The 23,209-nt window shown below is 48.6% G+C and overlaps 1 protein-coding gene across 7 annotated transcripts in view; it reads left to right on the top strand.

Annotated features, from left to right (window-relative positions):
• COL27A1 (collagen type XXVII alpha 1 chain) overlaps nucleotides 1-23,209 on the top strand; it is a 167,206-nt gene that overhangs the window by 86,059 nt on the left and 57,938 nt on the right. For all 7 annotated transcript variants that reach the window (XM_049895041.1, XM_049895040.1, XM_049895044.1 and 4 more), the window contains 7 exons: nucleotides 1,680-1,724; nucleotides 2,971-3,024; nucleotides 5,392-5,436; nucleotides 14,333-14,386; nucleotides 16,310-16,363; nucleotides 16,566-16,619; nucleotides 22,142-22,195. In XM_049895041.1, coding sequence (XP_049750998.1) covers nucleotides 1,680-1,724; nucleotides 2,971-3,024; nucleotides 5,392-5,436; nucleotides 14,333-14,386; nucleotides 16,310-16,363; nucleotides 16,566-16,619; nucleotides 22,142-22,195 — 360 coding nt within the window. The remainder of the gene's footprint in view (nucleotides 1-1,679; nucleotides 1,725-2,970; nucleotides 3,025-5,391; nucleotides 5,437-14,332; nucleotides 14,387-16,309; nucleotides 16,364-16,565; nucleotides 16,620-22,141; nucleotides 22,196-23,209) is intronic.

The following is a 23,209-nucleotide window of genomic DNA, read 5'->3' on the forward strand; positions in this document are numbered from 1 at the left end:
GCCTCAGACATGCCCTGTAGCTCATCCTTTACCGCCTACCCCTGTGGCCCTCCCAGGGGCCCCCTCTACTCTGGCCTAGCAGAATAGCCCACCCCTCCCTCCACTGCTCCCCCACTGCCCTGTGGCTTTCTCTCTCAGAGCCATTGGCACTGCTCATGCTCACAGTAGCAATTTATCAAGGCATTTCTCTGGGAGGGTAGGATTGTCAGCTGCATTTTACAGGTGAGACCAACGAGGCTGAGAGAAGTGACAAGGCTCCTTCAGGTCCCATAGTTAGCAGCAGGCAGAGTCAGGGCTCAAACTGAGGCCTGTTTGAGCCCCAAGCCCACGGTATAGGCCCTATGCTGCTAACTTCTGTGCTCTCAGGATAGGGCCGGGGCCCCAGAGGATGACATCACTTGCACAAGGTTGCACAGCTAGTAACTGCAAAGTGAAGGTTTGCTCATTAACTCATGCATGGGTGATGAAGGGGATCCACGGCCGGGATGCAGCTGTCCCTATAGGTCTGTTGGAGCACCAGCTGGAGGGCTGTCCAGCAGTCCACGGGCTGGCACCAGCTTTGCTCCATACATGTGGCCCTCCCTAGCACCCCCTCCGCCACCTACCGTGCCCCAGAACCTAGAGCCACTCCGACACGTAGTCCTGGGAGAGGGGCAGGAGGCTGGGACTCACCACGACCACAGGCAGACATCCTGCTGACATGGATCCCTTCTCAGGACTGGTTCTGGGTCTGGCGGAATGCCAGCCCCAGCACTGGCTCTGGGAGCAGACACGTGGGACCGTTTCCTGGAAGCTGGGGGGAGAGGGGCGGGGGTTGGCTCCAGAGGGAGTCCCTTGGTCAGGTCTGGCATGCCAGAAGGGGCCAGCTTGGAGGCTGCCTGGGCCTTCGGGAGGGTCTGGAGAGTCCCTGTGGTCCAGAAGCAGGAGGGGAGGGGAGAGGAGGGAAAGAGACCATCAGTCACATGCATCTGTCTACACCACATTACAATTCAAGAAAGCCCTTTATATGGCACTAGCACAGGAATTTATTAATTCATTCACTCACTCATTTGTTCATTCATTCTCATACTCATTCACTTATTCATTTCTCCCCTCTCTCCTGGCCTCCTCCCTTTTCTCCTTCACCAAACACCCGTTAGACACCCCATGTGTGCGACATCCTAAGTGATGCTTGGGCGGTGGTTTCAAATAAAACAAGGCATCATCACTGTCCTCTAGCAACTCACTGTAAACCAGTCATCATAGTTAAGGGTGATCTTCTCCACTCTACACCATTTTACAGATGGGGACACTGAGGCACATCGAGGCTAAGGTCTGCCAGTGAGTAAATGACAGCTCAGAATCCAGCCTATATCGTTGGGCAGCAGGCTGAGGCTGTATTCCCCACAGCACATGATGGGGTTTTACTTTCCTGCCAGCGCAGTCATGAACCTGTGCTGATCACGTTCAGATGATACAGGGGCCCCATTTGCCCAAAAGTCATTGTGTGGCCCCGCCTCTAGGCCATGGCCCGTGGAGCCTCTGCCCTGGCAGGGCTGGGTGGGTGGGCCAGGTGCCCTGTTTGTGCAGGAGGGGCTCTCCTTTGTTCACCCCTTTCCCTCCTTATAGGACAAATCATCTGAGAGCCCCCCAGATTAACTTTCTTCTTTTTTCCTCTCTTGTGTCTTCCCTGACTCTAGGGAGACGAGGGACCCATGGGACCACCAGGGGCCCCTGGCTTGGAGGTGAGTGTCGCTGGCCTGGGGGAGGCGGGCTTTGTTAGAGCTGAGGCAGCTGTGGGCGAGCAGAGCAGCATTGTGTTGGTGCTGCCTTACAGAAGTCATCGGGGAGGACAAGGAGCCATGGGGCCAGCCAGGGAGAAGACTAGAACAGCCCCAGAGGAGAGAGGCAAGAAGCAGCAAATTGGCTGACATGCCCTGCACTTATTTTGTGCTGGGTGCCTTTAGCCCATTTTTTCCTTTGATTTTCCCATGAGAGAGACACGACTTTCTTAGTTTCATTAGAGTTTCATTAGAGAGGAGGAAAATGAGGCTCAAAGAGTGAGGGTGGGCTTAGCCCAATATCTCACAGGCAGGAGGTGGGGATGCCCTGCCTGTAACTTAAGCCCGAACACTCTCTACTGCTCCCAGTCCCACCTGCATAAACCCCCAACAACTGCCTAAACCAGCGGTTCTTGAATTTCTTGGTCAGGACCTCTTTACACTCTTAAAAAATTATTAAGGACCTCAAAGTGCTTTTGCTTATATGGGTTATAGCTATTGGTACTTACCATATTTGTAATTAAAACTGAGAAATTTAAAAAATATTTTTTCATGAATTCATTTTAAAATAATAATAAGCTATTTCATGTTAACGCAAATAATATCGTTCTGAAAAATAGCCATAGTTTCCAAAGCAAAATAATTCAGTGAAAATAGTGGCTTTTTTTTTTTTTTTAACACCATTTTTGCAAATCTCTTTAATGTCTGGCTTAATAGAAGACAGCTGGATTCTCACATCTGCTTCTTCATTCTGTCTGTTGTGATATCACACATCCTGTAGCTTCTGGAAACCTCCACTTAAATGCTCATGAGAGGACAGTGGCAAAGGCAAATGACATTTTAGTATTATTATGAGAATAGTTTTGACCTCATGAGCTCCTGAATGAGCCTCAAGGATACCCAAGGGTCCCCAGAGCACACTTTGCTGTCGGTGGTGCCCTTTATACTCTGTCAAACCCCCTCCTTCCCCTCACACCTTGAAAGCAGGTATCATCATCCCCATTTACAAATGAGGAGACCAGTGCAGGGAGGGGACTTTCCTGAGCTCACACAGCTAGAGCCCCCCTCTGTACCCCTAACACAGCTGGCTGCCTGGTGGCATTGTGGTCCTTTTCTGCCCATGGCTACCCTGGGCCAGGTCCTTGGAGCCCCTGGGACTCCAGCTATGTTGTACCCACCCAGCTCCTCCCACTCTTTCTCTCTGTTGCAGGGTCACCTTGGCAGGAAGGGCTTTCCTGGGAGGCCCGGCCCAGATGGCTTGAAGGTGAGTGCACCTGGGGATGGATGCTGGGTTTAAGCCAGAGGAGGCTGGGCTGGGCAGAGGGTGAGAGGGTGCCTGAGGAAGACAAGAGAGGGAGCCAACACCTGAGGGCCCCAGGACAAGGTCCAAGTCTCATGGCCAGTTGTGAAAAGGGGGGAAAGGGCCTTGCTTTATCACAAAGTATTGGTAACAGAGAAAAAATGGATGTGGCCGGAATGTCCAACAGTGACTCCTATGTTCAAGCAATGGGATATAACACAGGCACCAAAGATGGCCTTATGGAATATCCAGAAGACAAGATGGGGAGATGTCTGTGTGTAGTGGGCAGTCAGGAGCAGAGCAGGCTATAAAACTGGAAAAAAAAAACCCGTTGCCGTTGAGTCCATTCCAACTTATAGTGACCCCATAGGACAGAGTAGAGCTGCCCTGTAGAACGTTTTCAAGAAGCACCTGGTGGATTCAAACTGTCGACCTTTTTGTTAGCAGCTGTAGCACTTAACCACTGCGCCACCAGGGTTTCCCTAAAACAAGAAGGTCACGGTTATATAACGGGAAGGTAAGGAGCCATTTTGGCACAGTGGTTAAGCACTTGGCTGTTAACTGAAAGGTCAGTGGTTGAAACCCAGGCGCAGCACCACAGGAGAAAGATGTGGCAGTCTGCTTCCATAAAGATTACAACCTTGGAAACCCTATGGGGCAGTTCTGCTCTGTCCTGTAGGGTCACTCTGAGTCCGAATCAACTCGACGGTGGTGGGCTTGGCTTTGGTTAAAGGTGAGTCTGTTGCAGGGCTGAGTGGCATTGTGTCCCTCTATGCACAGAGCAGGCTGAGATGTTGATGGATGGGATTATAGGAGATTTTAATTTTCTTCTCTGGGCCTCTATATTTTCCCCACTGTACACAGTAAATATGTATTACCTTTTTAAAATTATTTTATTGTGGTAAAAAAAAAATATATATATATATATATATATATATAATGATATTTGCCAATTCAGCATTTTTTACATGTACAATTCAGTGACATTGATTACATTTATCGTGTGGCCCAACAATCACTACTATCTGCTTCCAAATTATTCTGCCAAAATGTATTAATTTGGTTAATAGTCTTTTTTTTTTTATGTTATGAAAAGAAAACTGACTTGGGGTGGGAGAAGGATAATCCTCAACACACAGGCAACTTCACTTAATGGTTTTCCAAGGACCCCCCTTGGTGAATCCCTGCCTGGGCGGGAATTGTTGGGCCACGTTTACAGATGGGCAAACCCCCAGAGGGTTAAAGAGCTGGAGGAGCCCAGGTCTCCTGATCCCCTAGTTCAGAGCTCTGTTCCTCTCCCCTCAGGGGAAGCTGCCCACCTGTTGGTCCTGGCCCCACTAGTTTTTGTGAGTTTGAGGTCTGGGAAAGGAGTTTGTGGGAAGGCTGACATGGACTGACCGGGATTGCTATGAGCCACATCCATTTCTGAGCCAAAGGGTTGTGGAAAACTCCCTGCTGGTCCAGCCGTGCCCTGCCCTCTGAGGTCTCAGCCTTGTTCCCTCAGGCACCAGCTGGGTTTCTGTGGCAGGAACAGTGACAAGGCCGGGTGGATTTATCCCATTGCCTTATCCAGTTCACACTGATTCGGTTACACTGGACCCTGCACCTCATTTCCAGAGTCTTCAGGGATCAGAGGAGTAGCCTTCTCCCCTCCTGGCTGCCTGAATACACAGAAGCCACCCCTGCATGGGATGGAGCTGATAGACAAGGCTGAGATAGGCCCCTGGGTGTGAGAGCTAGAAATAGCCTCGGACACATGAGGCTGATCTCCTCGTGTTATAGCTGGGGAGGCTGAGCCCAGCCAGGGCAGAGACAGACTCATGAAGTTCACCACAAGAGCTGGTGGCAGAGCTCAGGTGGGTTGGGGTCTTGGGCTCCCCAGTTCCCTGCTTTTCCTGTGGCAGAGCGGCATAGTGCAGTGGGAATGGGAATTAAAATCAGGCAGACCAAGGGCCAAATCTAGCCCTACCCCTAGTTTGCTATATGACCTTGGGCAGACCACTTTACCTCTTTGGGCCTCAGCTTTCACCTCCCCAAAATGCAGTGGGTTAATAAGGGCCCAAATGACATATAAACATCAGGGTGTGCAGTAATCTGCCATGGGTCACTCAGGGAATGGGTAACTAAGCTCAGCCTTGGGACCAGAGGTTCTGTCCAAGTGTCCCTTTGTCCCTGCTTTTTGTTTGGGGTCTCCAAGGCCAGACATTGGTCATGAAGTTCCTGAGCCATCCCCACCAAAGGAACAAAAGCCAATAGCTTGGAGAATTCCCCAAGAGGTCTAGACTCCCACCTCCCATCCCAAGTGACCCCCCCCTCTTTGTTTCTTTGCAGGGAGAGCCAGGGAATCCCGGGCGGCCCGGGCCCGTGGGTGAGCAGGTAAGTCTCTGAACATTATGGCTCCATTTATTGAGCATTTACTGTGTGCGAAGCCCTGTGCTAAGCACTCTACATGCAGCACCCCATTTAATTCTCATAATAGTGCTCCAGGTAGGTCCGCTTGTCCTCCCCCCTTCGTTGATGTGCACCCTGAGTCTCAGAGAGGTGAAGTCACTGAATGAGAAAGCCATTCCCTGAGTCCTGGCTCTGCGCGGACGTTTTCTGTGCATTTACTCAGTGAGGTTACATGATTTCGCTCCCAGAGCTTTAAAGCTGGAAGAGCCCTGAACGATCAGGGCATGTGCTCCCCTCAGTGTACAGATGGGGAAGTTGAAGATCAGAGAAGTAAAACCGCTTGCCAGGAGCTCTTGGTCCAGGCATCCCTAAATTATAAAGAAAATGAAATTCAAACCAGCCGCTCTGGCCAGTGCAAAGCCAGGCCAAGGTCTGGAGAGAAGAGGTTGCAACTGGCCATTAAAGAGGAGGATTGAGGTCACCATCTTCAATTATCAAAGTGCTGGGGCCCTGGGTGCTGGATGGAGGCAGATCTGAGTGCTGGGGAGACTGACAGCTTCAGTCCTTTTTCCCAGGCCCTGGTGCCTCCTGAAAGCTTGACCTCTGGGCTTGGAGGATGGAAGGGGGCACTTTCTCCCACTCCGATAATGAAGAGTCTCACTCCCACTCACTCCAGAACCCTAGAGGGGACTGCCTCAGGCAGGAAGAAGGGTGATACCGGGGGCCCAGAAGAATTTGGCTGTGCTGAGAAGCACCATTGATGGTGTGAGAGTCGTACAGGATGGGCTTCCTCACCAGGCCTGAAACATCTGTTGGTGGGAAGAAAGAAAGAAAGGCAGGGGGAGGCTCAGAGTTTTGAAGTCTTTCCAATGTCATTTGAGCACGTTCTGTGGGAAGCCCAGGAGTTGGAAAGGCTGCTGCAACCTGGGTATATTTCCTGATTGGAAAAGGAAAGGCAATACCATCAGCAAATTAAATTTCATAGTTATGGTGACAGTAGGGCCCTGGGGAAATGGATGCTCAGAATCCTAGAATATTAGGACACAAAGGGTCTCTGTTGTTGTTGTTTATAGGTGCTGTCGAGTCGGTTCCGACTCATGGCTACCCTGTGTACAGTAGAACAAAACGTTGCCCGATTCTGTGCCATCCTCACAACAGTAGGTATGTTTGAGCCCATTATGGCAGCCACTGTGTCAATCCATCTTATTGAGAGTCTTCCTCCTTTTTGCTGACCCTCTACTTTACCAAGCATAATGCCATTCTCCAGGGATTGGTCCCTCCTGATAACATGTCCAAAGTAAGCAAGACAAAGTCTCACCATCCTTGCTTCTAAGGAGCATTTTGGCTGTACTTCTTTCGAGACAGATTTGTTTGTTCTTCTGGCAGTCCATGGTGTATTCAATATTCTGCACCAAAGGATCCCTGGGAGTTACTTTATCCAGGGGCTTCTAACTTCTTTTTGTGCTTTGGAACCCTTTGAAGCCCATGGATACCTTTTCAGAATAGAGTTCTTAAATGTATAAAATAAAAAACAAAGGATTACCAAGGGTATTAATTATATTGAAATATAATTGTGAAACTGTATTAAAATGCTATATATGCATATATATGCTTCTTTACTAATACATTAAATAATGGTATCTAGCAGCAGGTCTTCACCATGTGTCTATCGGTTTTGTCGTACTGTGGTGGTTTCTGTGTTGCTGTAATGCTGGAAGCTATGCCACTGGTATTTCAATACCAGCAAGGTCACTCATGGTGGACAGATTTCAGCAGAGCTTCCAGACTAAGACTGGGAAGAAGGACCTGGCTATCTAATTCTGAAAAAATTGGCCAGTGAAAACCTCATGGATAGCAGCAGAACATTGTCTGATATAGTGCCAGAAGATGAGCCCTTCAGGTTGGAAGACACTCAAAATATGACCAGGGAAGAGCTGCCTCCTCAAAGTAGAGTCATCTTAATGATGTGGATGGAATAAAACTTTCAAGACCTTCATTTGCTGATGTGGCACGACTCAAAATGAGAAACAGCTACAAACATCATTAATAATCAGAATGTGGAATTTACAAAGTATGAATCAAGGAAAATTAGAAGTTGTCAAAATTAAAATGGAACACTTGAAGATCAATATCCTAGGTGTTAGTGAGCTTAAATGGACTGACACTGGCCACTCTGAATCAGACAATCATACGGTCCACTATGCCGGAAATGATAAATTGAAGAGAAATGGCATCATGTTCATCATCAAAAAGAACATTTCAAGATCTATTCTGAAATACAGTGCTGTGAGTAATAGGATAATACCCATACACCTACAAGGAAGACCAGTAATATGACTATTATTCAAATTTATGCACCAACCACTAATGCCAAACATGAATAAATTGAAGATTTTTACCAACTTTTGCAATCTGAAATTGATCAAACATTCAATCAAGATGCATTGGTCTGGTGAGGAGTGAGCTTCTTGGATCAGGTGGACACTTGAAACTATGTTGGCGTCTCCTCCCTGGAGGGGAGGTGAGAGGGTAGAGGGGCTTAGAAGCTGGGGAAATGGACACGAAAAGAGAGAGTGGAGGGAGGGAGCGGGCTGTCTCATTAGGGGGAGAGCAATTGGGAGTATGTAAGTTTTTGTATGAGAGACTGACTTGATTTGTAAACTTTCACTTAAAGCACAATAAAATTTTTTTTAAAAAAGATGCATTGGTAATTACTGTTGATTGGAATGCAAAAGTTGGAAACAAAGAAGAAAGATCAGTAGCTGGAAAATATGGTCTTGGTGATAGAAACAACACCAGAGATCTCCTGGTAGAATTTTGCAAGACTAACGACTTACTCATTGTAAATACCTTTTACAACAACATAAATGGCGACTGTACACATGGATCTCGTCAGATGGAATACACAGAAATCAAACCGACTACATCTGTGGAAAAAGATGGTAGAGAAGCTCGATATCATCCGTCAGAACAGTGCCTGGGGCCAGCTGTGGAACAGACCATCAATTGCTCATATTCAAGTGCAAGCTGAAGCTGAAAAAAATTAAAACAAGTCCACGAGAGCCAAAGGTGGACCTTGAATATATCCCACCTGAATTTAGAGATCATCTCAAGGATAGATTTGACACATTGAACACTAATGACCGAAGACCAGACAAGTTGGAATGACATCAAGGACATCAGATATGAAGAAAGCAAACAATCATTTAAAAGACAGAAAAAAGAAAGAAAGAAAGAAAAAAGATCAAAATGGATGTGAGGAGAGACTCTGAAACCTACTCTTGAACATAGGGTAGTTAGAGCAAAAGGAAGAAATGGTGAAGAAAAAGACCTGAACAGAAGGTTTCAAATGGTGACTTGAGAAGATAAAGTATTCTAATGAAATGACCTGGAGTTAGAGAACCGAAAGGGAAGAACACACTCAATATTTCTCAAGCTGAAAGAACTGAAGAAAAAGAATTAAAGCCTCGAGTTGCAAGGATTCTGTGGCAAAATGTTGAATGATGCAGGAAGCATCAAAAGAAGATGGAGGGAATACACAGAGTCACTGTACCAAAAAGAACTGATCAATGTTCAGCCATGTCAGAAGGCAGTGCATGATGAAGAACTGATGGTACTGAAGGGCAAAGTTCAAGCCGCACTGAAGGCATTGGTGAAAAACAAGGCTTTGGGAATTGACGGAATACCAATTAAGATGTTTCAACAAACAAAAGCAACACTAGAAGTGCTCACTTGTCTATGCCAAGAAATCTGGAAGACAGCTACCTGCCCAACCAACTGCAAGAGATCCATGTATGTGCCCATTCCAAAGAAAGGTGATCCAAAGGAATGCGGAAATTATTGAACAAAATCATTAATATCATATGCAAGTATAATTTTTTGCTGAAGATCATTCAAAAGAAGTTGCAGCAGTACATCAACAGAGAGCTGCCAGAAATTCAAGCTGGATTCAGAAGAGGATGTGGAACGAGGGATATCATTGCTGATGTCAGATGAATCTTGCCTGAAAGCAGAGAATACCAGAAAGATGTTTACCTGTGTTTTATTGACTATGCAAAGACATTTAGTTGTGTGGATCATAACAAATTATAGATAGCATTGTGAAAATGAGGATTCCAGAACACTTAATTGTGTTCATGTGTAACCTGTAATAGATCAAGAGGCAGTTGTTCAGACAGAACAAGGGGATACTGCGTTATTTAAAATCAGGAAAGTCGTGGGTCAGGGTTGTATCATTTCACCATACTTATTCAGTCTGTATGCTGGACTATATGAAGAAGAATGTGGCGTCAGGATTGGAGGAAGACTAACAACTTGTGACATGCAGATGACACAACCTTGCTTTCGGAAAGGGAGGAGGACTTGAAGCAATTACTGATGAAGATCAAAGACTACAGCCTTCAGTATGGATTATACCTCAGTATATATATAAAAAAAAAAAATCCTCACAACAAGACCAATAAGCAACATCATGATTAATGGAGAAAATATTGAAGTTGTTAAGGATTTCATTTTCCTTGGATCCATAATCAACACCCATGGGAGCAGCAGTCAAAAAATCAAATGACACATCGCATTGGGCAAATCTGCTGCAAAAGACCTCTTGAAAGCGTTAAAAAGCAAAGATCTCACCTTGAGGACTAAGCCGCGCCTGACCCAAGCCGTGGTATTTTCAATTGCATCAGATGCATGCAAAATCTGGACAGTGAGTAAGGAAGACCAAAGAAGAATTGATGCATGTGAATTATGGTGTTGGCGAAGAATATTGAATATACCATGGAATTCCAGAAGAATGAACAAATCTGTTTTGGAAGAAGTACAGCCAAAATGCTTCCTAGAAGCAAGGATGGCGAGACTTGGTCTCATGTACTTTGGACATGTTATCAGCAGGGACCAGACCTTGGAGAAGGACATCATGCTTGGTAAGGTAGAGGGTCAGCAAAAAAAAGGAAGACCCTCAACAAGGTGGCTTTACACAGTGGCTGCAACAATGGGCTCAAACACAGCAATGATTGTGAGAATAGTGCTCGACTTGGCAGTGTTTTGTTCTGTTGTACGTAGTGTTGCTATGAGTCAGAACTGACTAAATGGCACCTAGCAACAGCAACAAGCAGCGAGTCTAATAACTACCTTATTTTAAAGAGGCAGTGATCCTTAATGATACATTTTGTGATCTCTGCAGCAATGATTGCAATGTGACATGTAAATATCTGTGACAAGGTTACAAGTACTGATAATACTATTGTGGTTTGTTGCCTACACTCACAGTTGAATAACACGCTAAATTTCAATTAGAGGTTAGTGAAATTAAAAGTCGTTGTTTTCTAATTAAAGTTCACAGACACCCAAAATTCCTGCCAAGGGGATTTCCATAGGCCCCAGGGAAGAACCCCCCGATTCTAGTCCACACTGGCCACCTGAAGTTATGGAGAGCAAGCTTGATCAAGATGACTAAGCTGGGTAGTGGCAAAGGTAGAACCAGGAGTGTCAGCAGAGCCCCCACTTGGTCTCCAGAGCCCACAGCTAGCTGCCCAGCCAGTGTGGACTATAGTAAGAAACAGAGACCCATCTAAGTTGCCAGACAGAACTGGAGCCCTGTGGCTGCTACAAGGCCTGTTGGCTTGCCGTGTTGGCCCTTCTCATGGCCCTCTCCCCATGTGGTCACAGGGAAGGGGCAGCAATTTCCTGTTCATGGAAAAACCATGGCAGAGGACAGACCCCTAGGAAAGAGATGCAAAGCTCAATGCCATAGGACCTCCTTATAGTAATAACAACTACATTTATTGGACACCTGTTGCATACCAGGCTCTGTGCCCAACATTTTATACACTGTTGTGTGCAATTCCCCCCAACAACCCTATGGCAGTGGGTATTTTGCAAATTAGAAAACGGAGGCTCTGAGAAGTTAAGTAACTTACTCAAGATCACACAGGTGGTTAACTGTCAGAATCAAGACCGACACTTAGGTCTCTGGGTTCCCAAGACCATGCTCTCCACTTGCCCATTACCCATTGCTGTCGAGTCAATTCTGATGCATAGTGACCCTGTAGGATACAGTAGAACTGCCCCGTGGGGTTTTCAGAAAGCAACGGGTGGGTTTGACCTGCTGACCTTTGGTTAGCAACTGAGCTCTTAACCACAATGCCACCAGGGCCCCACCTGCCCATTAAAAAAAAAAAAAAAAAACCCAGCCCTATTGCCATCGAGTCAATTCCAATTCATAGCAAACCTATAGGGCAGAGCTGAACTGTCCCATAGGGTTTCCAAGGAGTAGATGGTGGATTCAAACTGCCAACCTTGTGGTGAGTAGCTGTAACTCTTTACCGCTGTGCCACCAGGGAACTCTTTAACTTCCTCAAACCCTCGCATTTATCTAAGAGCTAGTGGGAGCACAGGCTGCTTGGTGGGCCCTGTCCTAGGTGCTGGCGATACAAGATGGTTTTGAGTCTTGGGCCCTCAAGAAGCTCTGTCCAGCAGGAAAGCCAGGCATACGGACACTTAACCCTGAGAAGTCTAGTTCCCACAAAGATCTATGACCGTCGTGGTCTCAGTTGCACTGCCAGTGCCTAGCAGAATGTTCTATGTGAGAAAGAAGGGCGAGAGAGAGACACTGTCATAGGAAACAACGGCTCTGTATCTGTGGTCAACGTGAGGGCCCAGCCAGCCTCCTCTCCTAAATCGGGACTCAGATCCTGCCTGTGCAATGCTTGCTGCAGGTACCATGCCAGCCCCAAAGGAGCTAACCATGCCCATAGCAGCTTTCAGAACCACCCCTCCGCCTGCCCTGCCAGGTGGAAGTCCTGGGCCTCAGCCTGGGCTCCACCCACAGGAGGCCCGCCAGGATGTTCCGGGACAGTGCCCCAGGGCGGTCCCAGTGTTGGGGGTGGGGAACGGGGCACTTACTGTATGGCCCTTATTCATTAGGGTCCTGTTTGGCTTCTTGTTTGAGGTTTATGACCTGCCTGCCTTCCAGGACCTAATAACTCATAAATTTAAAGTAGCTATGAAATTTCTGTTTCTTTGAGCCAGTCAGGCAGGGGCCTCTTGACAGAGCGATTTTTATTCCCTTCATTTGGCTTTTTCTAAGTCTGACTGCTCCCTTGTGGGGAGCTTGGCCCACTGTCTTAACCCCGTGCCCTTTTAATATAAATTTAGGGTGGGATTGGAGGGAACTAACATTTATGGAGTACCTGGCTGTGCCATGCATTACCTTGAATCCTCCAAAGAAGCCCCAGAAGTAGGGACCTTTGTCTTCCCCTATTCTGCAGGTAAGGTTCCGAGAGGCTCTGAGATTTTCCCATGGTTCCCAAGCTGAAGATGGCATGACAATGACATAGTAAAGTGCCAGGCAAAGGGCGTGGCACATAGTAAGTGCTCAATAATTGCAGCCATACTGTTAACATTGCTAATGTTGCTAGCATCTTGAAAATGTTCTAATTTATTATTTTAAATTAAGTTATTCCAAAAGTCAAACAGTTGGCTATTCTCTGTCACATATGTATTAGCCGTGACCTTATGCCTTGTACTGTACCCCTCACCCCTCATATGTAACCTCCGAAGGGTCTCTGGGCCCAGGGAGCCAGGGGCAGGCACAGGACCCCCCACGTACAGCGATGGTGCCAGGGTGCCAGGAAGATCTGTGCCCTGTGCACAGCCACAGGCTTTGGAGGCCTCAGGGTGGAGGGGAAGGTGTACAGGCTTTGGAGCCAGACAGAGTGGAGTTGAAATCCCAGGCAGCAGCAGCACAGGCAAGCATGGTCCTGGCCTCTGTTACTACTTTAAAACTGTCTTTTGGATTCCAAAGTATCAGGAATACTTTGGAATTGGTTGGTGTCCCCTCGCCTTAGCTGACTGACAGGTGGGCCGGCGTTACCTCCTGGGCCTATGACTTATGGCCTGTTTCCATTCAGGCCCAAGGTCCTGCTCTTCTCTGGCCAGATTTTGGGGACTAGAGGTAGACTTTATGGGAAAATTCTACTCATCTCTCAGTCTTTCCTTAATTCTCCTAGCAGCTCTTGACTGCAAATCTGTATTCCCCCAAAGACACTTCTGTTCCCTTGAACCACACAAGAACCCCTTCTGTGTTTTCCTTAGCAGAGATGAGACAGGGCCTGGGGCCCCTGACATCTGGGCTTGCCTTCCTGGGTGACTTCTCTAGACTTTTCACCCTCGCTGTGTGTGTGCACATTTGCCGACTCAGGAAGACACAGCAGGCTTACAGCCACCTGGGAGAAACCCCTGGAACACAGAAGCAACTTAGCACCCAGTGAAGTTAAAAAGAGCAAAAGGAACCACAGTGCGTGTGTGTGTGTGTGTATGTGTGTATGTGCGTGTCCTTTCAGAAAGAGGAGAGAAAGCATTTCAGAAGACAGGAAAAGGCCTCACTTCCCAGATTTCAATCAGGTCTCTTGGCGGAGGCTCTTAAGCTATTTCTATCCCAGCCGGCGGGTTTGTTTCTCTCTTTGAAACATCCCCAAGGCCCCAAAAGATGGGGACAGATTTCTCACAGGCAGACTTCTTCCCAGCACAGCTTAAATGCTATCCTCCGCCCCCACCCTCTCCGAACGTGGCTGCCTCCCAGCCTGCTCCTGGCACGAGAAGAATGTGTGGTGCTCCCAGGGATGCTGGCAGCCGCCCCACCACTTGGCTCCAAAATCAGAACCATCTGGTGGAGTGAGGGAAGTGAGCTTGGTGCCCAGAGAGGCAAGCTCTCTGCAGTGGCAGCCCCATGCCGGCTGGATTACCAAGCGCGAGGCGGGGGACACTAGGGGAATCGAGGTTTAGAGGAAGAAAAATGCAGACGAATTGCCTTTACAGCTCAGCACATCCCTGAATTCACACTGTTTTCCCTTTCCCTTGCCTCCATGAATGTTTCTCATAGGGACTGCTGGGATTCATTGGTCTGGTCGGGGAGCCGGGAATCATGGGAGAAAAGGTAAATTGTGCGGAGGTTAAATAAATAAACAAATAGAGCTTGTGTTTTGAAATGTTTAAAAGGTGAAAGGGGGCAGGTGGCTTGAGGGTGACAGAGGGCTCTCCCCTGGCCTCTCTCCTCGCTGTCTGGACATTCCAGGCTCTCAAAGACCATTTTCCCCTTTCCCAGCATCCCCTGGGGCTCCTGCCCTGCCCTCCTGTCTCCACCCTCAAGCACAGTTAGACTTTTATTTGATGACCAGCTAATGCATGTGTTCTGGCCTCCTTAGGGCCACCCACTGGCACTGCTCAGAGGTGGGCAGCAGGGAGGGAGGCAAGGCTTTATCTTTTCAGAAAAGGAGCACCTTTCCTGAGGTTGCCTTGTTAATCCCTTCAGCAGCTCCATTTTACAGATGAGAAAAACTGAGGCTCAAATAGAGGAGTTAACTTGCTCTAAGTCACCCAGATACTGAGTGGTAGAGCTGGGATATGAACCAGGTTCCATACCAGAGGCCACACTTTGCCCACGAAGTCATTCTGCTTCACGTTGGCTCCCAGTTCAAAAACAGCCTTTGACTTCCCGGCTCCCACTCTGGGCCCTGGATGGTAAGTGCTTTCCTTTGAAGGGGCTCATCTGATTCCCAGAGCAGGCCCTCTGGGAGAGCCGATATTATTTCCATTGAAGAGATGGAGAAGCAGGTCCAGAGAGAGGAAGCAGCCATACAAGCATGGCACCATCTCTGTTGGCAAGCTAATCTTGTGCCTCAATCCTCATCGCTCGCTAAGTCCCATGCCTTATGGCCTTCTTCTTCTTTTGTATTTTGAAATAATTAGAGATTCACAGGAAGTTGCAAAAATGAGTACGGAGAGGTCTCACGTACCCTTCACCCAGTTTCCCCCAATGGTAACATCTTACATAACTATCGTACCCTATCAACACCAACTCTGGCCTTCTTTTGTTGCTCAAATGTTCCACGTCCCTCCTCGCCTCCCAACCATTGCCCATACTGTTCCTTTGGCCAGGAACATTCTTCCCACCCACCCACCCCCCTTTTTCCCTGGATAACTCTTAATTGTCCTTCAGCTCAGTTCAAGCAACACTTCCCTGTGCCCAGGTGGGTCAATTCCCTCTATATTAATGCCTTGGCACCATGACCCCACTCCCTCACTGCTCTGGCCCTTGGTAGTACTTTGTCTTTGTTCTGGTGGTTCTTGTCTGTCTCCCCACTATGCTCTATCCTCTCTGTGGGAGGAGGGTCTGTCTATTTCTGCTCACCATTTTATCTTTAGGGCCTGGAATATAGTTCCAGGAACATAGTAAATGCTCAATAAATGTTTGCTGGATGTGTGGATACAAAAAACAGGGCCTCCCCCAAACAAAGCCAGGATTGGAACCCAGGGTTCCTATCTCCTGGCTGTAGCTCTGTCTGCTACACCCACCATCTCTGCCCAGTCTCCAAGTGGGTCGGTCAAAAGGGACTGAGTCATGTCTCCAATTCTGCAGTGTCTCATCTAAGTTTGGGCAAGGGGGTGGGGCAGGCAAGGAAATGCCATCTGCTGCCATATCTGCCTCAGCCAGCCCAGCCCAGGGGATGCCAGGCCTAATGAGGACCACATGATATGGGCCAGGATCAAAGGGGACAATGTAATTAGTGCATCCTTAATCAGGACCATCTTTGCCCCAGGAAGACCCACTGTGTGGCACGCTGCCATGGATGGGAAGGCCACCCAGGGCTTGCCAGAGGTCTTGGCTTCTGCTGAGTGAAATCACAGATCCCCACCCACCCTCATCACCACCCTGAGTGATGCAGTATGAGGTGGGCGGGGACTCTGTAAACCTTGGGCAAGTCCCTGTCCTTCTTGGGCCTCTGGAAGGCCCCTCTACACCCGCCCCCACAGAGCCACCCCATAGCCATGACTCCTTGAATTCCTGTCTCTATCACAGGGTGACCGGGGCATGATGGGACCCCCAGGCGCACCTGGACCCAAGGGGTCGATGGTAAGGAGTAAGTCTGCATCCTCTTGCTCTCTCCTGTCGCAGCCTCGGCAAGAGCTCTGCTCCCCTCTGCCTGCCTGTGCCTGCCCTGGACATTTGGGATGATCTGCTCCTTCCTCCCAGGACCTGCCTGCTGCCCTCCTAGACTGAAGGAGGAAGAGGCACCTTCCACAGCCGACTCCTCCTTTTCCTTCTCTCTTGGTAGGGTCACCCTGGAACATCAGGCAGTGTTGGGTTCCCCGGAGAGCCTGGACCCCCGGTAAGCAATGCCTTCTGTCTTAGTTACCTAGTGCTGCTTTAACAGAAATACCTCCAGTGGGTGGCTGTAAAGAGCAGAAATTTATTTTCTCAGAGTTCTGGAAGCTAAAAGTCCAATTCAGGGTCTTGGCCTTTCAGTTCCTTCCTTGTGGGTATCCTTAGGCATTCTTTGGTTCCTTGGCAATTCTCACATGGCTTCTGTCTTCCTCCGTGTGTGTGTCTCTGTCTAATCTGCTCTTTTTATAACTCAGAAGTGATTAGATTTAGAACCCCCCCTACTCAAGTATGATCTAATTAATATAACAAAGCAAACAGGATTACATACACAGGTACTGGGGTTAGGATTCCAACACATATTTTGGGGGGACAATTCAATCCATAACATTCCTTGTGGTCCTTGAGCTCAAACCCACTGTCACGTCAGGGTAAGGAGTCTAGGCCTGAGAGTCAGACCTGAGTTTGAATGCCAGCTCTTCCACTCCCTGGCTGTATCATCCAGGGCAGATCATGTAACTTCTCTGAGCCAAACTCTTGCTCATCTGAAAAATTGAGAAAATCAGCATAGTGTGATCATGTGGGTTAATGGAACAGTGCAGCTAACATGCCTTGCACATAGCAGTGTTCGTTACCCAGGAGCATCTTGGTCACTAGCACCATTATTGATTTGGTTCATTCACTCACTCGGTAAATTCTGACTGTCTAGCATGTGCCTGGGGCAGCTCTAGAGTCTGGAGATGTAGCAGCGAACAAGCTAGAAGACAGCCTCTCCCCTCTTGGAGTTTATATTCCTGGTATGGTGGGGGGCGTGGGGTGCAGGTTGGGGTGGGGGAGAGATAGCCCAAATAAATAAGTAACACCTGCTATGGCAGAGCAGGGAAGAAGGTGGGAAGTGCTGGGGACAAATGGGTTGAGGGTCAGAGCCGAGGGACAGCAGGGATCTTGGGCTTCCGGTGTGAATGAGGAAACATGGATCTTCCTGAGGACCTCAGGGCAGAGTGGCAGGTGAGGCTGGGGACAGGGAGGGGCCTAGCCAGGAACACTGAGATTCTGGGCCACCTTCACTCCCTTGAGCCTGGAGTGTGATGTAGATGGTGGGGAGGGGCTGCTCTTATTTGGTTGTGCTCTCCAGCTGGTGGAGGATGGAGACTGGGGAAGGGCACTCACTTCAGCCGAGGTGGAGGAGGAGACAGTGGAAAGGGTATGTGTGGGGGAACCAGCCAGGGGAGGCACAGGTCTGGGGCAGGGTTAGGGGGTGATGGGAGCTCACGGGGGTCTGATGGAGGGAACAGGAGCTATTGATGGTTTGAATCCACGGAAGTTCACAGAGACCAATTGTCTGTACCAACTGGGGAAGCCGGGTCAGCTCAGTTCGTGAATTTTCCTGCACACCTACTATGTGCTGGGCATATGTTTGTCTCTGAAGGTGCAGAAATGATAAGAAATAGATCTTCCTCTTTAGAGTCTCACTGTTGAGTGGGGGAGTCAGATATGCTCTGTCACCCATTAGCAGATCTTTATTGAGTGCCTAGGCTTAGCACTTGGCTGCTAAGCAAAAGGTCAGTGGTTCGAACCCACTAGCCACTCTGCAGAAGAAAGATTTAGCAGTCTGCTTCGGTAAAGATTACAGCCTTAGGAACCCCATGGGACAGTTCTACCCTATCCTATGTGGTTGCTATGAGTCAGAATTGACTTGACAACAGTGGGTTTGGGTTAGATTGGGAACACAAGTAACCACCATCCAAATAAGGAGGTACTCAGCACTAGGAGGGCTGTCAAGCACCCCACTATTTTGAAGGCCTGTCCACCCCCACAAAGGTGAGCTGGAATGTTCTTATGGTGCAGAGATTGGATCAGAAGCCAGCACTCTGGGTTCCCAATGACATGTTCTTCCCCCTGTTCATGAGGGGAAGCCACATCTGGCCTGGAACTGGGTGGAGGGGTTGGAGACTTGGAGGTGGGACTGTTGGAGACAGAAAGTGGGACCAGCATGGCTATCTGGAGTGCCCAACTTGGAATCCAGAGCTCCAGCCCATTTAGCCAAAAGCTGCTATCCAGCCCCCTCCCTAGTATTCCCAGGAATCTGAGCACCGTGGCCCAGCACATGCACCTGGAGATGGATGACTGAAGCCCATCAGGGTGGGCTGTGCCAGACTAAAGCCAGGTACAAGGATGCTTGGAGTCCATCATCACATTCCAGCTCCTGGGCCCAGGTGCTCAGCTTCCCTGGGCCTCAATCTTCCCATCTGTCCAGTGGGAGGAGGAAGGACTAGAAAAGAGTCATGGAGACAAAACTGAAGACCAGTGGGAGTTGTGGAAACTGGAAGTGGGAATGCCCTGATCAGCACTTAGAAGGAAAGTCCTGTGAAATCCCTCCCTAATGAAGGCTTGCTGTGGCTCCACTGACCCCCCAATTCCTCGGTCACAGGATATTTCAGCTAAATATAGACTTCCATTTCTGATAGGCCTGAACCAAGCTGAGACAATTCTCAGCACCTCCTTTCTGGCTCTCACTGCGTGGCCTCGAGAGTCCCTTCTCAGATGGCTTCAGTGACTGCGTGGCCTCGAGAGTCCCTTCTCAGATGGCTTCAGTGTTTCCATGTATTTAATGGATTAGTATGGACTTAGTGAAATCAGTCACTTGCTGCTTTCAGATCTCAAGATTGCACTGACCCCCCCGCCCCACCTCATTGTTGACTATTGATCAGAGGGGCTGACCCTTGGATCTCTTGGGGTTCCTCCTGGCCAGCCAGCTGCCTTTGTGCCCCTGAGGGAACAGGACAGCACAGAAGTGCAGAAAACCAACTTCAAAATCAGACATGCGTGGGTTCAAATCCTGACTCCTGCATTTACTAGCTGTGTGATTGTTGTCAACACTCAGTTTCTAGCATCATACTATCTTCATTATGAGATTGTTGTGAGAAATAAATGATATAGTGCATGATGTAAGGCTTAGCAAACTACCTCCATATACTAAGTGCTTAATGGATGGCGTAGTGGTTAAGAGCTTGGCTGCTAACCAAAAGGCTGGCAGTTCAAATCCACCAGGCACGCCCTGGAAACCCTATGGGGCAATTCTACTCTGTCCTTTAGGGTCACTATGAGTTGGAATCAACTCAATGGCAATGGGTATTTGTTAGATATGATAATTGCCACTATTATTAGTAAGACTATTAAAGTGACATTTAAACTGTTGATACCTTTCACATCTGATTGGCATTTTCCCACTTTTCAAATCACATTAACTTCCATGTTCTTCTGAAACCCACTGAGGTCAGCCAAAATCATTCTCCCCATTATTTGGGGAGGAGGGGAGACTGAAGCTCTGGGACCTGCCCAGGACCGCCCAGTGACCAGAGCTGGGTCTGGCATCCAAATTTCTGGACTCCTCCCTCTTTGAGATAGCCAATTGCTACTCTTTACTGAGAGCCTTCCACATTATCTTCCCAGCAACTCTAGGAGATTGGGACCCTTTTTATTCCCATTTTATAGATGATGAAACTGAGGCCCAAAGAGTTTAACTGTCTCATCCAAGGACACACAATTAGTAAGTGGCAGAGCTGGGATTTGAACCAGGGTCTCTGGGGCTACCACCTGCTCTTTTAAGCCCTCTGCTCTGCTGACTCTGAGTAGACACTTGGCTTCTGAAAGTCCCCAGTAACGCATTGCCTGCCTTCTGTGGTCTGAGATCGCTCTAGAAAATGATCCGTTCTCACCTAGTCTTCGTGTTCTCCACCATTCAGGAGTCAGATTAGGCCAAGCTGGGGTCCACACCCTGCTGAGCTCTGCCGACAAGAGATTGGGCTGGGACCCAGCCCTCACCCCAGTCCCTCGGCAGCAGCTGTCAGGGGGTCTGTCAAGTCATGGAGGCTGTGTCTGTACCCCTTGAGGCTGTAAAGAGAGAGAAATGGCAGCGGCTAGTGTTTTTTCTGAGGCCTCCAAATGGGGCTAGGCCTCTCCCTGGTATTTGGAGGGGGACGAGGACACCTCTCCCTTGTAAAAGGAGCATGCCCAGTCAGAGAATCGCCGCCACTGAGCTGGGAGGCCCCGAAGCTGTCACAGGGATCCTGGTGGGCCTGTGGGATAGAGCCACTGCTCATCATATAGAACTGGTCTGGAAGCAAAGGGAGAGAAATTAGACAGCGAGGCAGCCTGCTTCCTCTGTCTGCCATCCTTCTCTTCCTCTCTACTCTTCCCTTCATTTGTTCATGTTTATTGGTTCATTCAGCAGATTCTTAAATACTTGCCATATGTCTGTCCTGGGCCAGGTGCTAAGAATTCACAGAAGAACAAAACCATCCCCATTGTCTCTTTCTTTGCTCCTCTTCTTGTTGTTCTTTCATCAAACCAAGGTAATGGGACACCTTCTGTGGGCTAGGCTCATTCCCTTCTCTTTGCTTCCCCCTCCCACTTCTCTGCTGGTTTCATTCCTTCCCTCCTTTTTCTTGATCATCCCTCACGGGGGTAGGCTTCACCTCCCCACTCCCCACCCCAGGCTCATCACAACTTTGTCTTCTAGGTTCTTCCTCCTCAGGGCTCTTTTCGCCTTGTGCCTTAGTCATCTAGTTCTCCTATAACAGAAATACCACATGTGGGTGGCTTTAACAAAGAGGAATTTATTCTCTCACTGTCTAGTAGGCTATAAGTCCAAATTCAGGGTGTCGACTCCAAGGGAAGGCTTTCTCTCTCTGTTGGCTCTGGAGAAAGGTCCTTGTCATCAATCTTCCCTTGGTCTGGGAGTATCTCAGTGCAGGAACCTCAGGTCCAAAGGACTTGCTCTGCTCCTGGCACTGCTTTCTTGGTGGTATGATGTCCCCCTGTCTCTCTGTTTGCTTCTCTCTTTCATATCTCAAAGAGATTTGCTGAAGACACTATCTAATCTTGTATATCTCATCAATATAACTGCCACTAATCCATCTCATTTCATTATAGTGGTAGGATTTACAACATACAGGGAAATCACATAAAATGGTGGACAGTCACACAATACCAGGACTCATGGCCCAGCTAAGTTGACAGATATTTTGGGGGGACAAAATTCAATCCATGACACCCTCCCTGGTAGAGCTTTCTGGGTACCTTTAAGGCTATATTTGGGTCAGGGTGGAGTGAGGGACAGAATTTCAATTTTCATATTCTCCTTGCTGATGGGGGAGAAAAGGGAAGTAGGAATTTGTCAGGAATGTCATTTCGAGATGAAGAAGAGGGAAATGGCTCATCCAAGAAGCTTTCCCCACTACCCAGCTTCCCAGGAAAGGTTGAGGCCCACTCCCATCTACCCCAGGGCATTGACGCATGCCTAGTGCTTCCTCTACAGCCCAGGGTTGCGGTGTATCAACCACTTCTCCCAATAGGCTAGGTGCCAAGTCCTGCAATATGGAGGCTTCTAGGGCCGAGATGGGGATAGCTCCTGAGCAACACGTGTCTGGGACTGAAGACTTCAAGCTTTGCCCCCAAGCTCCTAGCCCCCAGCATCACACTCACTCCTTGAAAGGGGGCTTCTCTAAACTCCTTCTCACCCCACAGGGCCCTCCAGGATCTCGAGGCCCACCAGGCATGAGGGGAGCCAAGGGACGCCGGGTAAGTCGTGCCCAGCCCCCCAGCGGCTGACACTGGCACGGACACACTTGAAATGGAGCCACTTGCCCGAGGCCATCTTCTGGTCCTTGCCCCCAGCCCAGATCTGAGATCTGTGATTTCACAGCACCAGGCAGGGTTGTAGGACCCATCCATCTTTCCAGCCCATTTATGAGCATCGAACCTTGCTATCCAGTGGGCACAATGGGCTCTCTGGTACCTGTGCTTTGTTTATTCACTTGTTCATTCATTCTTTCATTAGTACCTACTGTGTGCCACACACTGTTGTAGGCACTGCAGATACTATAGAGAATAGGACAGGCATGACCCCTGCCTGCCCTCATGACCCAATCAAGCTGGTCAGTCAGTCAACTTAGCAGAGATATAGTAGAGCATCATCAGCACTTTGATGGTGGAAGCACAGGCAGCTTGGGAGCTGAGAGGAGGCACCTCACCTGGGCAGGGTATCAGGGAAGCTTCCAGAAGATGGTGATGCTTGAGCTGATGCCAGGTTCCAGGCAGGAGAGAAGCCCTAAGGTGAGAGAGCATATGGGTGTTTAGGGCCCACCAGTTGTTCAACAGAGGGACAGAGAGGTATGAAGCTGAGACAGAGAGGTCAAGCCAGGCAGGGCCTCAGAAGCCACAGATAGACCTATTAGCTCTGCTCCGAGGGTAGTGGGGAGCCATAGGGTGTTTTAAGCAAGACCTGATCTGAGCAGAGAGTCCTTGAGTAGTGCAAATGGTTAAGTGCTCGGCTACTGAGTGAAAGGCTGGTGGTTGATATCCACCCAGAGGCTCCTTGGAAGAAAGGCCTGGCAATCTACTTCTGAAAAGTCAGCCACTGAAGACCCATGGAGCACAGTTCCACTCTGACACACATGTGGTTACCATGAGTCAGAATCGACTCCACATCAACTGGTTTTTGGTTTTTTTTTTTTGGAGGGTTTTTTTTTTGGTCTGAGCATGGTGGCCAGGGATAATCACTAGCATTTACTATGTACCAAAGGTTCCCTGGTG

The sequence above is a fragment of the Elephas maximus genome, chromosome 9 (assembly GCF_024166365.1).
Source record: "Elephas maximus indicus isolate mEleMax1 chromosome 9, mEleMax1 primary haplotype, whole genome shotgun sequence".
Classification (NCBI taxonomy): Eukaryota; Metazoa; Chordata; class Mammalia; order Proboscidea; family Elephantidae; genus Elephas; species Elephas maximus.